The sequence below is a fragment of the Solanum stenotomum genome, chromosome 10 (assembly GCF_019186545.1).
Source record: "Solanum stenotomum isolate F172 chromosome 10, ASM1918654v1, whole genome shotgun sequence".
NCBI lineage: Eukaryota > Viridiplantae > Streptophyta > Magnoliopsida > Solanales > Solanaceae > Solanum > Solanum stenotomum.
The window spans coordinates 51,945,190-51,961,982 of NC_064291.1; the positions used below are offsets into that span (position 1 = coordinate 51,945,190).

The following is a 16,793-nucleotide window of genomic DNA, read 5'->3' on the forward strand; positions in this document are numbered from 1 at the left end:
AATACAATTAAAACTCATGTTTAATAGGCAATACACTGAACTATTGTCACTTTTCGTAACATCTTGAAATGTTTCAAACTTTTATCTCATAGCCAAAACTAATTTAAGTACCTATTATAACTACAACTTATTTTCGATACAGTTATTTTCTTGAAGAGTTTTTTAAGCTAGGACAAAAATTCAAGACTATTCTAAAAGAATTAGCTTAAATAGTTATTCACTTAACTAATTAAATTAAAAATAGTCGTCAAATATTTATATATATATATATATATATATATAATCCTAATATGTGTATAATTTATGTATACCGCTTAGAAAAAGTAATCAGTAGATCTCTGACTTTGCATGAATTAGATCAAAAAATAAATAAATTGTGTTAGGTTGAATTTTAGCAAATATAAAGCTACTACGTTGGCATGAAACTATAGCTAGATTCTACAAGCTTCTAAATTGATGATGAATGCTAAAATTTTAAGGTGGATGCTCTAATCAAATAAGTTAAAATTAAGTAACTTGTTTGGGGAAAAAATAGGATTGACTGAATTAATAAATGAGCACGTTAGAGGTTTAATTTTCGAGTTGATATGACTTGTGTCAAATTGGGCTAAATAATAAGTTGGGTCTATCAGAAATAATATCTTGACCTTTCAAGCAGGGGTGGAGCTACAAATTTGGTACAGATTCGATCAAACCAATAACTTTTACTCAAAGAGTGTATTTTTATTAAGAGCTTTATTAAATACATAGAAATATTAAATTTAGAACCTAGTTAATTAATAACATTTGACATCATCGTTAAGAAATTCAAAACCCATAAGATACAAATTCTTACTTCACATTTGCTCCCAAGATAGGGGTAAAGTTTGGCCGGGTACACTACCAAACTCCACTTATGGAATTATATTAGGCATATATGTATATGTATGTATGTTTAACACTATAACTAGTTAGAATTAAGTAACTTGTTCCGGGCAAAAAAATAGGATTGACTGAATTAATAAATGAGCACGTTAGAGGTTTAATTTTCGAGTTGATATGACTTGTGTCAAATTGAGCTAAATAATAAGTTGGGTCTATCAAATAAGTTAGAATTAAGTAACTTGTTCCGGGCAAAAAAAAAGGATTGACTGAATTAATAAATGAGCACGTTAGAGGTTTAATTTTCGAGTTGATATGACTTGTGTCAAATTGGGCTAAATAATAAGTTGGGTCTATCAAAAATAATATCTTGACCTTTCAAGCAGGGGTGGAGCTACAAATTTGGTACAGATTCGATCGAACCAATAACTTTTACTGTATATTTATTAAGAGCTTTATTAAATACATAGAAATATTAAATTTAGAACCTAGTTAATTAATAACATTTGACATCATCGTTAAGAAATTCAAAACCCATAAGATACAAATTCTTACTCACATTTGCTCCCAAGATAGGGGTAAAGTTTGGCCGGGTACACTACCAAACTCCACTTATGGAATTATATTAGACATATATGTATATGTATGTATGTTTAACACTATAACTAGCCCAAAAATTATTCGAGAATGAATTAGACGTATCATATTTTCATGAATTAATTTTATCAGTCCAACTTTTTTCCAACGGCTAATTAAATTGCTATCTAGCATGCACCATTTGGCATCATATAAATGAATTGCTTATGAACTTCAACAGGAAACACACCAACACCACACATCATTTTTCACCCAACAAGTAGACATGAAATGTACATATTCAAGCACCAACAAGCTTAGACAAAAATAGAAGTGCACAAATTGATGCATATATGTCATTTTCATGGCCCTTTATGTAGGTTTAAAGTGTTCAATAATTGAAATGAACAAAATGAAACTAATAACGTGTAACATCAAAGATCTTAAAGGCTATTCATTTAATTACATTTGGTTTCCACTGTCCATAGTGGAGATGAAACGTGGCTCCTAATATGAATCTCAACTCCTTACAAATTTCACTATAAATATGGAACTTTTCTTCACTTAATTTTCATCATACAAAGTCTTCAATTAATTTCTCACTTGCTAATTATTTTGTGAACAAAAAAATAATGGATCGTTCACTTAAATATTCTTGCATTTTTATGTGCATGAATATTATTATGCTTCTGCCAGCATTTTCCTACAGCCAAACCTTAGTTTCCAAGGCATCATTTTATAGTACTTCTGATGGCATGGGAACACCATGTATGCTACCTATTAATCTTTTTCGGAAAAGGGTCAAAAATACCTCTGAACTATCGTAAAAGATTTAAATATACCCTTCATTCACCTATTTTGTTAAAAATACTTATCTACTTGACTAATGTTGAACACTTAAATATCACATTATGCTATAGTTTAGGAGCATTTTTGGCCCTTTTTTTGTTTTTTTTATTATTACCAAATTAAAAAAGAACACGTGAATATCATATATTAATTAAACGCGACATTTTCATCGATTATTACTATAATTGTTTTAACATTAATTTTGATGTATGTGTATATATGATTAGCTGGAACATGTGGTTATGGAGACTATGGTAAAGATGTGAACAATGGTGAAGTGTGCACAGCCTCTAGGCGTCTCTACAGAAATGGAGCTGGTTGTGGTGCATGCTACCAGGTACCTACTAATTTTACTTTTATCGATAAATATTTGTAGTTATCTTTTAGGTGACATGATATATTATTGTCAGTGTTTATTGAAAATGGACCCCCTATATATACCAACGAAGTTTAAATTTTATGCACGATATGAAAATATAATCAATACAACTAGATCATTTAAATGATGATTACAGATGATTCTAGAATAATTGATATAATGGTAACCTGGTATAGAAGATTATAATAGTATGTTTGGTCAAGTTTTCAAAATCAATTCAATTTGAAAAGTATTTTTTAATAAAGCACATTTGGTGAGAAATCGTTTGTGTTTGGCTAAATAAATTCGCTGACAAACATTTTTTGCTACCTCAAAAAAAACATTTATTTTTCTCAAAAATTTGGTCAAACACCTCACTTTGTTAAAAATAAACACTTCTTGAAAATAAAAATAAAAATAAAAATTAGTCTCTCAAAAACTTGACCAAACAAATTATACGTCAATATAAAAATTCATTACATTATCGGTGTACTTAAATCCTTGCCTCAAATCATATACCGTGTAAGATAAAGCAAATTCAAGATATCAATTAGTACCTATAATGTTTCTCATTCTCTCCTAAAATATTGTCGCACTTATATCAGATTCTTCAAACATATACTACTTTTAAAGAATCTGACACACACTTATTGACATTTTAAAGGAATCCGAGCAACATAGATTAGTACTAGACTACTAGTATGTCAAAAGTGTATTTTGTATTATGGAGGTCAATAAATTTTAATTAATTTAATGTAAGTACAGGTAAGGTGCAAGAACAATGCATTGTGTAGTGAAGAGGGTACAAAAGTTGTGGTGACAGACAGTGCAGATGGACAAGAAACAGATTTCATTCTTAGCTACAAAGCTTATGCAAAATTAGCTAAAACTCCAAGTTTGGCAGCTCATTTATGTGGAAAAGGGGTTGTTGACATAGAATATAGAAGAGTTTCTTGTGGTTATGGTGGAAATCTTATGGTTAAAATTCATGAACATAGCAAGTATGCTGATTATCTTGCTATTGTTGTATTGAACCAAGGTGGTGCAACTGACATCCATGCTGTCGAAATCTACGAGGTATTATAAGATCTACGTATTCTCTACTTTTTTGTAAATTTTCACTGAGTTTGTTGTTGTTGTAGGATTTGTTGTTAGTAGCTAGGTTTAGAATGAGTGTTAGAGGTGGCAAATCCAATTTGAGATTATGACATGTCTATTGACTAATTGACCTCAACATCAAACTCGAAATGACTCATCAAATTATTGAATTTATTAAATCGAGTGATCAAAATAGAGTGTATATAACCTAATGAATTAGAAATGCATTAATTCTAAATTCAAAAATACAAAATTGTAAATCGTATGAAATTGAGATGGTTCAACTTTGGAGTTAACTTATCGATCCGTAGACAGTCTATTGTATACCAGCTCACCCCCTCTTTTAGTTTTTAGGGAACGATAAGTTGGATCATATCTAATCTTGGTCCACTCATTCTCAATGGATCAAGTCAGGATCACATGTTAACTTATTTCACCTAAGATAATAAATATATTTGATTGAACTCATAGAATGATCTCGCGTTTAATAATATTTGATTGTTTGTATGTACGTAGGAAGAGAGTCAACAATGGATATCAATGAGAAAGGCATATGGAGCAGTGTGGGACTTGTCAAGTCCACCATGTGGAGACCTTAAAGTAAGATTTTTAACAAGTACAAGTGTTGAAAGCAAATGGGTACAATCAGACAAAGCTGTTATTCCTGCTCAATGGAAAGTTGGACTTACAATTGAAACTGACATTCAGCTCACTTAATTAATTAATATATGTACTTAATACTACTTAATTTGGGCGATTTCTTGTTTAATTATCTAGCTAATTTGAAAAAAAATTAAATATGTATTTCAGTGTTGTACTTTTGGCATTAATAGTGGTAACTTGCTAAGTGTTATATGTATGTTTTATATTTCTGTTGTCGTCAGAACTATGAATAAAAAGTCGCCATTTGCATTTTAGTAACCATTTTAGATTTATTACTATTCGTCGTTCTATTTTAATTTATGTGAATTGCCAAAAGAATGACAAGCTTTTACACTCTAGAAATAATTTTATATTTATTTGTTGTTTTATCCTTAATTAGAAGCTTTATATATCTATATATATATATACTAGATACAAAAGTTCGGGCAAGTCCGACTCCAATATATATTATTTTGTTTGTTTTGATTTTATAATTTTATCGTCAATTATTTTTATAATAGTTTAAACGTATTTTTTAATAAATAATATAGGGATAATTGTACATAATAGTAAACTATTAATTCAAATTAAATGCTATAAATATACTAAATTATCCTCAAACTTAGGATATTTCCGGGAAGCACACACGTCGACCGAGATGTGTGCGCTTATTCCCTCTTATATATCAGTAGCATATATATATATATATAACCACATAAATAAAATTTTATCATATGTATATTTCTTGTTTTCTCATATAGTATAATAAAAGTATCAAAATATTTTAGAAATTCTATTTCGATAAAAGAAAATAGTTAATTATTATACTACCAATTAAGAACATTGTTATTATAGTAAGATAATTTATAAAGAGTGTACTATTATACAAGACCGTTATTGTTGTTATATGTGAAAGAAAATGTTATAGAGAGATAAAATATAACATAAAAAATTAATTTCAAAAAAATCATTATTACAATGAAGTATTATTATATAAAAATGTTGTTATCGAGATGTCCGACTAATTTAAATTTATATTCTTTAAAGGCTAACTTTGGTTATTCTTTGCTTCGAGTTCACGTGACATGGAAAAAATAAATTAAGTTGAATAGTTCTAATAGCTATTAGACTATATATTACGTCTTTTACTTTTATAGAGTAGTAACCTTTTTTTTCTTATTGTACGGAGACGTGTTCCAATTTTTTCTACTTGAATTGGTCTAAACTTACCCGTCTAATATTTTTCAACCCATAATATTTTAAGAGTATTTATCTATGAATATTTATTTGTTCTTAATTATCTCATTTAGGCTGTGTTCGATGGAATGGATAATATTTTTCTAAAAAAAAATAAAATTGAAAAATAAGTAAATTTTTTATTTATTATTTTTCTGTTCGATTAATAAGTGAAAAATATTTTTCAAAAAATATTTCTAGGATTCAATTGGTAAATAGAAAACATATTCCAAGGAATTATAAGAGTAAATAAATTAAAAGTCTAACGATCAAATAATAAATTAATAACATTCCCGTGTGACATAATTTAAATTCCCAAACAATGAGCTGTTGCCCAGGTTTTAAGATAATATTTAGTATTATTTTCTCTTGTTTTAATTGATGTGATCGATATCACTATATCAAAAATGATCGTAGGGGCAATTACTTAACGGTAATATCTTAATTATTGTCGCTAAATATGTATTTTTAGCGATTATTAGTATTCTTTGTATATGTCCCTGAAATCTTTAGCGACATTGGATTCAATGACAATTAAGTAATGTTGGTAAAAACTTTAGCACTCTTTATTAATATGTATATTTATTATTGCTGCTAAAAGTTATTTTTGTTCTAGTGTATATTTCCTATTTAATTTGTTGCATCCATGAAAACATAACTTGTCGAATGCTCATCACCATTCATTTAAATCAAAAGGCGTGTGAAACTCTCGCCACTACTCATTTAAAAGGATAACTTTGACACTCTTAAACGTTAAAAATCTTCATTATTTTTTGAACTCTACTCTTTTGATCATCCTATATAATTTGTTGTTCACCTTACTAACAAATTTCTTAACATGTAAATTAAAAACGACACTTCTTATTTGTGATTTTTTTTAAGACGCGTAGAAAGAATCAACTAATATAAAACGGAACGAGTATTACATTAAATGGTACGGACGCGGCAAAAGAAGGTACTAACATCCATTGATTTTGAAACAATGACAATTTTTAGCACCAAGTATTGTTAATTAAGAACTATGGGATTTAAATAATCATCATTAATTAGCTATTTGTTGCTTCAAAGAAGATGCTAATCAAATTCTAAACTTATCTTAAAATCAGAAAAAAATAAAGTTTTTCTTTATTCTTTTTCATGATGTGATCCATATTTTATATAATTTGGGTCAAAAACTTTGAATATTTCTTTTTCAAATAAAATAATTAAAACTAAATCAAGACTAATACAAAGTTGGCCATATAGTCAATACCTGCCCCTTGTAACACACAACTATAAATAAAGAACTTTATCTCTACATTTCTCATAATCCAAATTAACACTTCTTTACATTTTTAGCTTTAAAAAATGGCTATCTCTTTCAACAATTGTTCCACTTTTATGATATGTATAATTTTACTTTTGCCTGCATTTTCCTTTGGTACTGAAAATTATTATTCTAAAGCTACATTTTATAAGACCTCTGATGGCAAAGGAACACCTAGTAAGTCACATTTGATTTTTAATTTTTTTTCCTTTTAAGATAGATTGATTGATTCAACATTTGATTAAGTTGCAACATATATTTGATCAGCTGGAGCTTGTGGTTATGGAGAGCATGGAAGATATGTCAATGATGGACTCGTTACCGCCGCGTCATGGAAGCTCTACAAGAATGGAGCTGGATGTGGTGCATGTTATCAGGTATGCAGAAACGGATTCAGAATTTGAACTTTATAGATTTGAGTTGAGGATCGATGTTATAATAGTAGTACTCCATTTGATCTATCGAAATATATATTATTTTGTACTTTTTAAAAATAAAATACTTATACATATAAATGAATGTATAACATATACACATATGGCTAGTTTAGTAAACCTTTGAATTGTCTACACCAACTCCAATTAATGTCGAATCGATAAACAAGTTATATATACATATATTAGTGAATTTTTTTGGGAAATGAGACAAATATATCCCGAACTATCATAAATGCTATGCAGCCTGTTATCCAAAAACTAGAGCATATATGCCCTTCACTCTAACGGAAGACTAAATAGGGACATGTGGCGCAATCTTATCCGTCGATCCAATATTTATTAAATGTTGGGTCGGTGGATAAGATTATGACACGTTTATGTTCGTTAGTATAAATGATATATATGCTCCAGTTTTTGGACGGCGGGGGCATCAATGTCCCAAAAGTATGACGGAGAGTATCTACATACCATTTACGATAGTTCGGGGGTATATTTTTCCTTTTTCCCAATTTTTTTTTGCAAAACTAACATATATAGTGGGAAATTACCAATTTTATCAGGTAAATTTCTAATATTTGTCATTACGATTTACTTGTAATTACCTTATAATAAACGTGTTTGCGACTACTAATTATCAACTATATATTATAGGTGAGGTGCAAGGACGAGGCACTATGTAGCAACGAGGGAGTTAAAGTGGTGGTGACTGATAGTGGTGAGGGTCCCGGAACTGACTTTATTCTTAGCTCAGACGCGTTCGCCAAAATGGCGAAGCATCCAAAGCTAGCTCACATGTTGTTCCCAAAGGGAGTGGTTGATGTTGACTACAAAAGAGTTTCTTGCAAATATGGCAATCTCAAAATCAAAATTAATGAACATAGCAACTATCATGGCTACCTTGCAATATTTCTATTTAACAATGGTGGCTATGCTGATATCATAGCAATTGAAATCTACGATGTATGTATACATATCCTCTTATTTTTTTAAATCACTTTTATCCAAAGACGTAACTAATATTGATATATACAGGTAAAAAGCTACAAGTGGATACCAATGAGGAGGTCATATGGAGCAGTTTTTGATTTGGCAAATCCACCAAAGGGAGATTTGAAATTAAAGATTCAAATAAAAGAAGGTGAAAAGACCAAATGGATTCACTCAGACAAAACTGTGATCCCAGATTATTGGAAACCTGGCTCTATTTATGAAACTGATATTCAGATTCCTTGAACAAATACAAAAAAATGTGTGACATAAAGTTGTTAATTTATATATTATGGTTTGGAGTCGAATAAAGTTTATAATTTGTCTAGGGTTATCAGCAGCCATTGTGGTTTTATTAACCAAATGTTTGTGTTAATAAGGCTGATCAAATTAAATTCGTGTAAAAATAAATAAACTATTAATGAAATTGTTATATATGTTGGTGTGTATATGTAGTTTGTCTTCATTACATTTCATTAAATTGCAATACTTTGGTACGTACATATGAATCGTAGAATTCTTATGAATCATTTGAACACAAATTGCATTTTTATTTGGTCGAGAACATATATATTAAGAGGTCGATCGATATATACGAGAATACATATAATTCAATCAATCTGCTTAAGTTTGGATAAATTATATAATCAATTAATGACTCGATCTTTTATATATTGGACTTTTAGATAATTTTGAACTTCTCAATTTAGTCCAATTAAAAGTTAAGTTGATTTGGGCTAATTATTTAACTAACCAATTGAGTACTCATAAAAAACTACGCTTTTTTATTTGAAATGTTATATATAACCACAACACTAAATGTATCCTTGATATTAGGACATCATTTAGATTTTGTTGATAAAACTTATGCAAATATAGTCATTGAAAAATTACCCTTTAAAACAACATTAGACTGTTATTACCTGGGGACGTGCAAGAATATTTTATTACTTATATAGAATTAGTTGATTCTTTTCTTCATATGAAACGAGGATAAAATAATTATGCACCTAGCTCAGAATTAGTATCTCACCCACAAGCGGGATGGTCTATTAAAAGGGATAAACTAGTTAGTCAATTAGGTAGGAGTCCTTCAAGTCTTAATAATTTGGTAGAAATGACAAATAGTATTAATTAGGTTAAAAAACGTTTTCTCAATAGTCTCAAACTTTTAACTTTTACACTTTTGTCCAACAACTGTCGTAGTTGTGGGGACAACTTCTTTAGTCGTCCGACAACTTCAATAGTTGTCCAGACAACTACGAAAGATGTTATTAGTTGAGTTTTTTTTATTAATATTAAAAATAAAAAGGTAGAGAAAAAGTAATGGGATCCACTTGTCCCTTTTTTTAAATTGGAAACCTATAAGGCACTTTTACCTCATTTTTCCCCCACAAGCCACAACTAAACTACCCCTAAAAATTAGAAGGTGGTGCACAAAATCATTTTCTCACTTCAAAATAAATACAAGTTATGTATAAATTTAGACATTTTATTTACTGGTAAAAAATCAAGATTATTCAGTCAATGAACTACTAAAAATGTCAAAAATCAATCTCAAACCGAAAGTTGGGTAAAGTTCTAATCGATTTTTTTCAATCATACAATAATTTTAAAAATGTATCTTTTAGGATTCAAAATTTCATCTCGACTGTGGTAGAATGCACTTTTATCACTAGATCATTTGTACTTGTTGATTTAAGACAAAAAGAATTATTTATACTTCTTAAAATATTTTTTTGTAAAAAATAAAAAATAAAAATTCGATCTCACTTGTTGTAGCAATGCCTCCAAGGCAGAGGCGGACCCACAGTCATATATGGGGTGCAGCACCCGTTAACTTCCAAAAAAATATCATGTGCATATATGTATATCTATTTTGAGAAACTGTCAAAAACTAAAATATAATTAACAATGCACTCATGAGGAATATAGGAGTGCTCTTGTGCCGTTGGTACAAGCTAGAAGTACCACCCATGAGATCAGGGTTCAAATCCAGCTTAGAGATCCCAATATTTTCATTGTTTTTATTTTAAGTTTATTGGTTCACCCCCAAGTCTTCAAATCCTGGGTTTGCCTCGGTTCCAAGGTCACCTCCAACTATCAAAATTGACTATATATATACACATGTTCAAAGATGATCGCAGATGGCATTTGTGAACTCAGTTGTTGTAGCAGTGCCTCCAAGGTCGCCAGTTCGGTACTTTCCCTCTGCAATTGTTTTTAGGATGGCATCTTGGATGCGATCAGCTTTATCATGAAGCTCTAGATGACGAAGCATAGACACAGAACTCAAAAGCAACGCAGTTGGATTCGCCAAATTCTGCACACATAATTTTGGATCAACAAATACGAAAAAACAGGGGTGGGCATGCCTAATGAATGGCAGATGAACAAGAAAGTGCACTATATTTTAAAAAATGGATGTGTGTCAAGCATACACTGTTTACATCCTTATTTCATATTCCTATTAACTGTGGTCTTCATCATAGACACCAAAAAATTTCAGATAAAGAATCTTCTAATTAGGACCAGAATATACTTCTCAATCAACATTCAGTTTTATAAAGGGGGAAAACAGGGACCTAGGATACACAGATACAGAAAAGGAAAAAGATTTTTTTTAAAAAGGGGCAGCTTAGTACAAGAAGCATCCCATGTTAACACAGGGTTTGGCAAACAGCCGTACCCAAGAGGGTGTAATGCAGGCAGCCTACACCAACAAAAGCATCACTGGCTGATTCCACGGCGTGACCTATTGGTCACACAGAGGCAACTTTAATGTTGCTCAGAACTCCCTTTGTTCCAAGAGAAGGGATAACTGTAAAATATTACTAGTATTCTCTATTCTTGGTGTGTAAGGAAAGCAAAGCGCATGATCATACAGTAACACCTCACCTTATTTCCTATGTCGCGGATATGCTTTGCTACTTCAGTAGAAGCACACATGCAAGGATGTACATGTGTTAATTAGGTACCACAGATAATAGTAAAAGATTTTATGGCTGCCCACTTCACTTCATCTTGACATAGTGGTAAACAGTAGGGATGGAATTTGGGGGGGGGTTTCAAATAGGACTGGACTATACTATCCTTTTAGGAAATATACACAAACATAAATTGTTTTTACAAAGCTTCTGGAAAAACGTTGCTTTAAAAAAATGTTCTAAGAGTTCAGATTTTTCACTATTCAGCTACCGTGCAAATTAGCAAAACAGTACTGATACAGATGTGCATCACAAAAAAATAAAAAATTGTTCAAAAAAGACTAAATGAGGCAGGGCAAGGTGAGTCAAGGATTGCCCTGCCCCGCCTCATTGCCATCCCTGGTAAACAGAAAGTGGCTGTCTTTTCTTAAAATAGGTTAGTTTATTAGGTGTCCTCATCAGTTTCCAACCTATCCACAAACTAAATCACCATCTATTGACAAATTTTATCCCAACTCTATACAACAACATACCTAGTGTAACCCCACATGTGAGGCATGGGGAGTGTGGTGTGTACGCAGCCTTACCCCCACCCTGAGAAGGTAGAGAGGTTGTTTTCGATACACACTCGGCTCAAGTGAAGCATAACAAAAATCAAGTAGGTAAAACAAATATAGTAGTGATTAGTGAAGAATCCACAAGGAAAACAATGGAGAAGAGAACAGTAGCAACAACAAATCATAAAATAACTTTAAGGGAGGCACTAAATTGAAGAATAAGATAGTACGAGTGTAGTAAAAACATTAAAGATAAAGAACTAGACACCACTCGACTACCTACAAACATTCTATCCTATTCATCGACCTCTAAATTTTCCTATAGGGTTATGTCCTCGGTAAGCTACAAATGTGTTATGTCCTATCTAATCACCTATCCTCAATACTTCTTAAGCCATCCCAATCTAAAATAATGTATCCTCCTAAATAGCATTAAGCAAAGAATTATTTGAACATTGTTTGATCCAATCCCTTGGAGACAACATTTTTCTATACTATCTTTGACGCACTACAACTTATTTTATAGTGTGTTTGCCTCATCAGTATCAAAGTAGCTAAGCATCAGTATGTATTGGTTGTGCAGTAATTATTACTAATAAGATTGAAGGACATCCAAACTAAAAAGAAAATACTCTTCTTATTTTTATTTTTTATTTTTATTTTTATGACAAGGGAAACCCGCCTATTTTATTTTTTATGACGAGGGAAACCCACAGCCATTACCCTTTGGGTGCACACAANTCAAAGTAGCTAAGCATCAGTATGTATTGGTTGTGCAGTAATTATTACTAATAAGATTGAAGGACATCCAAACTAAAAAGAAAATACTCTTCTTATTTTTATTTTTATGACAAGGGAAACCCGCCTATTTTATTTTTTATGACAAGGGAAACCCACAGCCACTACCCTGTGGGTGCGCACAAGGTAAAACCCCTGCTCCTATGCAATAGCTCGCAAACCACATAGGAGAGGTAACCCGCACTAGGCAAGCCCGGTGCGACGAGCTCGACTCAGAAGCAAACCCCTTGCTTTCGCTGGCAAGGGGTTTCGAACTTGAGATCTCCAACATGGAAGTCTCAAGCCCAAACCACTGGGCCACCCCGAAGGGTAAAATACTCTTCTTATAGTCCCACATTAATAGACTGCAAACTGATTTAGCACACCCGATGTGAGTGCAACACTACATCAAAAAAGTAAATAATAGTAGCTGCAGCTTGAACAATATAACGAGGAAACATAAAGTTATGTTTTTAAGATAAAGATAAGAAACACAAAACATATACATACACATAGTCACATACATATGTGTATATACGGGCACATGCACACACACATATATAGACACATACTTGCATACACATATATATGCACATATAAATAAATGTGAGTGTGTGTAGGTTGAATGGAGTTAAATATAAATAAAAGTTGAATGGAGTGAAATATAATTGTCTGAAAATCTTTGAATCACTCTTTTATCTAACATCAAAGTTACAAAATGACACAAAAATTTGACTTCTATTTGGAGAGTGATACAAGAAGTCAGAAGATACACACCCAGTAATTGATTGAACTTAGTAATAGTTGATGGTTAAATGAGATACTGATACTGATTACAGAAGCATCAGGCTATAAGAATTAAGAGTAAAGCAATATTCTCATGGGACATGATATCCTATTTGAATACAAACCTTTCCGGCAATATCAGGTGCTGAACCATGCACAGCCTCAGCAAGGGCAATACCTCCCTCGCCAATATTGCAACTGTAAGAGAAATCATCTTTAGGAAAAAAATGAGACAAAATGAACTCAAATGGGACATCAAATACGTATAATGAAAAAAAAAGGGCATACCTTGGAGTTAAGCCCAAACCAGCACAAAGATCACTGATTATGTCACCATAAAGGTTAGGCATCACCAGAACATCAAAAAGTGCTGGATTTTTCACAAGCTGTACACATGAAAAGGAAGTATGTTATTTCACCACATATTTCTAGATAGTATTTATGAAACTTTAGAATGAGACTTGGTCCAATACTGTTAAACATTTCATTGAACTTATTCAAGGTTGTTCATTAAGATGAACATGTATAGTACTGGAGTCGCAATAAAGTGATTGGTCTTTGATCATACCATCATACAGCAGTTGTCAATGACAACTTCCTCATACTTTATCTCAGGGTACTTTTCCGCGACCTCTCGGCAACACTGGACAAGAAGAAAGAAAGTCAACAACATAGTGCTGGTTAATAAAACATATAACTATAAACAGACGCCAGACATAAGGATAGACCTTAAGAAAAAGACCGTCTGTCTTTTGCATGATGTTGGCTTTGTGAATTGCAGACACTCTCTCTCTTCCATGGGTCTTGGCATAGTGAAATGCATACTCTGCAACCCTTAAACTTGCTTGACGGGTAATGATCTTGAGACTTTCAACCACACCTCTTACTACCTGATAATAAATGCAAATGAATTTGAAGATCTCAAGAAATAAGCAATTTTCTATTAAATAATATATAAAGATACTTACTTGATGTTCAAGACCACTGTACTCTCCTTCAGTGTTCTCTCTAATAGTGATGAGATTCACATCATCATAGCGAGTCTTATATCCAGGTAGGCTGTAGCAAGGTCTGACATTGGCATATAGATTTAACTCCTTCCTCAATGTAAGGTTCAAGGAACGATGACCTTTTCCAATAGGAGTGGCCATTGGCCCTTTCAGACCAACCTTATTCCGCCTCACTGATTCAAGACTTTCCCATGTTAGAAAGCTGTTGGTTCTAGGGTCTATCTCCGTCCCCACATAGTGTTCTTCCCATTCAATTGGTACCTCAGCAACCTTGAATATCTGTAGTTTTAAATAGGATTTAGCAATTTATAACCCCAGACTTAATGAAGTACTGGAAACCCTAGCTCCAAGGGAGTCAGAGGCGGATATAGAGTAACTGTACTGAGTTCATTTAAACCCTGTGCTTCCGACACTGAGCATATACCTATGTTTAAGACTTCACAAAAAGCAGCAAATAGTAGATACGACCCATGATTTTAAAATACAGTTGGCTCAATGCTAAAAAACTTAAAAGTTGTACCCTTAAAACTTAAATCCTAGATTCGTCACTGAGGGAAGCAAATCAACTTTCATTATTGTGGACAATCTAGTCTAGAAGAATAATGTCAAGCAAAATAGAAGAATCCAACCAAACATAATGCCCGTGAACCTCCATGCAGGATTAGCAGAAGAACTCTTTGTCACACACCTTAGTACAATTAATAAGGACAAGATATTTACTTGTCCATTTCATTCCTAAATGATTCGACTAGCTGATAAGAGCATCCGCACATAATCAACAAGGAAAGTAGCCTATAATTTCATCCAAAACAAAAAAGAGAAGCTACAAAGCCATGGTACAAAAAATGCATTTAAGCTTCCTGCAGCTATGACTTAGTAGGAGTGTCAAAATAATCACAACAACAGCATACCCAATTTAGTCCCACAAGTAGAGTCTGCAGAGGTTTGTATATACCCAGCCTTGCCCCTACCTTCCACAAGAGAGGCTTTATCCAAAGGACCCTCGGCCCAAAGCACAACAACAACATACCTCTGTATTCCCACAAGTTGGTCTTACAAAGAAAAAAAACTTGCAGCAGGCGACAAGTGAAAATTTCAACCCCTATGAGGAAAGGCACTGCATTATCTCAAGACAGCCTCACTCGCATCATAATTAAAAAAGACAAATGATGATGCTACAAAGTCTTGCTTATTTCAACATTCGGCATTAATTAATTATGAAAAGGGAGAATTTCACGAGTGCTACAAGGAGAGCCAGAGCCCAAACCCGAGGTTCAACCTAGCAAGTATGCAGAGAATTGATGAACAGTAACAATATGAAGCGACAACCGTACAAACCTCATCTAACTATATCTATGGAAACAACAAGAGAAAGGAGAACAAGTATTGGATGAAGAAGCAGACCTGCCTGACGGACTCGGCGATTTCAGGTCCAATACCATCGCCGGGGAAAAGAGTAGCGCGGATCAAGTTGGAATTGGATTCGGAAGTGAAGGTCCGATCGAAAAACCTAACAGAGGATGCAACTGAATCAGCGCGGCATCGAAGGAGTCTTTTCGCAATCTGAAGAGCCATTGCAGATCCTTAGAATTGCAGAAATTTTTGTTGATATAAAGGGAGTGGACTAATTTAACGAGTATGCGAAGGGCGAAAAAAAGATGTTAAAAGGAAAGAGAATAGATGCGACCTACAAACGGAGGACAAAACTCATCCAACCCCAAAGAATACTTGGGAAAAACTTCGAGAGTGGTGTTTCGTTATAATACTTTTGTAAATATATTTGCTAAATATTCCAAGTTCTCAAATATTAGAAAAAAATAGTATTTGGATCAAGTTTTAATATTTGGGAATTTTTAAACATGTAAACATTATCTCAACTTTTTATATTTTATAAAAAATATCCATTATTTATTAATTCCAACTAATATTTGTTACTTCTTCCTCCAAAAAAGTTTGAGTTCTAATTTGAATGATAAAATTGAGAAAAAAGAACAATTTGTATTTAATGAGTTATAATTATAACTGAATCAGTAACAAGTTTGAGTATGCAATTAATGTATTGTCATGCCTATATTGTTATTTTGTTATTGTTGATTGTTATTTTTTAACGGAACATACTTATTATAAAATAAGAATATAAATGTACGGGTATTTTTAATAATTTTTAGAACTTATGAGTATAAATCATATTTTTTGAAATACTTAAATATTTTTGAGAAAAATTGGGGTCAAACACATGCTGAAACTTCACCAAAAACTTCAGTCAAATATAATTTGCCAAGAATATTTGAGAACTTGCCAACTTGGGGCCAAACGCTAGCTAAATCAAAGGAAACTACACCACAAAACACAAAATAATTACAAGTAAAAATTACATAAATCTCAC

The 16,793-nt window shown here is 32.2% G+C and overlaps 4 protein-coding genes across 4 annotated transcripts in view; 3 read left to right on the plus strand and 1 right to left on the minus strand.

The window, feature by feature from the left end:
* The window catches only part of LOC125878333 (GTP-binding protein YPTM2), a 182,990-nt gene that overhangs the window by 33,550 nt on the left and 132,647 nt on the right, over positions 1-16,793 (plus strand). The window lies entirely within an intron of this gene.
* LOC125878323 (expansin-like B1) lies at positions 2,017-4,662 on the plus strand. Its single transcript, XM_049559551.1, has 4 exons — positions 2,017-2,205; positions 2,514-2,623; positions 3,410-3,721; positions 4,259-4,662. The coding sequence occupies exons 1-4, from the start codon at positions 2,070-2,072 to the stop codon at positions 4,457-4,459; spliced, it is 759 nt and encodes a 252-aa protein (XP_049415508.1). The 5' UTR covers positions 2,017-2,069; the 3' UTR covers positions 4,460-4,662.
* Positions 6,942-8,774, plus strand: LOC125878324 (expansin-like B1). The gene is made up of 4 exons (XM_049559552.1): positions 6,942-7,103; positions 7,194-7,303; positions 8,015-8,323; positions 8,396-8,774. The coding sequence occupies exons 1-4, from the start codon at positions 6,968-6,970 to the stop codon at positions 8,594-8,596; spliced, it is 756 nt and encodes a 251-aa protein (XP_049415509.1). The 5' UTR covers positions 6,942-6,967; the 3' UTR covers positions 8,597-8,774.
* Positions 10,124-16,161, minus strand: LOC125878317 (3-isopropylmalate dehydrogenase, chloroplastic). The gene is made up of 7 exons (XM_049559544.1): positions 15,812-16,161; positions 14,366-14,686; positions 14,126-14,287; positions 13,966-14,040; positions 13,686-13,783; positions 13,523-13,595; positions 10,124-10,673 (listed from the first exon to the last, which is right to left on the minus strand). Exons 1-7 carry the CDS (start codon positions 15,980-15,982, stop codon positions 10,482-10,484), a joined length of 1,092 nt encoding a protein of 363 aa, XP_049415501.1. The 5' UTR covers positions 15,983-16,161; the 3' UTR covers positions 10,124-10,481.

Bases quoted from the DNA above. Each gene is read 5' to 3' on its own strand.
- LOC125878324 (XM_049559552.1), top strand. From the start codon at position 6,968: ATGGCTATCTCTTTCAACAATTGTTCCACTTTTATGATATGTATAATT. The intron at 7,104-7,193 runs GTAAGTCACATT...ATATTTGATCAG, and splicing joins TGATGGCAAAGGAACACCTA to CTGGAGCTTGTGGTTATGGA. The intron at 7,304-8,014 runs GTATGCAGAAAC...TATATATTATAG, and splicing joins GATGTGGTGCATGTTATCAG to GTGAGGTGCAAGGACGAGGC.
- LOC125878317 (XM_049559544.1), bottom strand. From the start codon at position 15,982: ATGGCTCTTCAGATTGCGAAAAGACTCCTTCGATGCCGCGCTGATTCA. The intron at 14,687-15,811 runs GTCTGCTTCTTC...TTAAAACTACAG, and splicing joins TCGCCGAGTCCGTCAGGCAG to ATATTCAAGGTTGCTGAGGT. The intron at 14,041-14,125 runs GTCTATCCTTAT...CTTCTTGTCCAG, and splicing joins CAGACGGTCTTTTTCTTAAG to TGTTGCCGAGAGGTCGCGGA.
- LOC125878323 (XM_049559551.1), top strand. From the start codon at position 2,070: ATGGATCGTTCACTTAAATATTCTTGCATTTTTATGTGCATGAATATT. The intron at 2,624-3,409 runs GTACCTACTAAT...ATGTAAGTACAG, and splicing joins GTTGTGGTGCATGCTACCAG to GTAAGGTGCAAGAACAATGC. The intron at 3,722-4,258 runs GTATTATAAGAT...GTATGTACGTAG, and splicing joins ATGCTGTCGAAATCTACGAG to GAAGAGAGTCAACAATGGAT.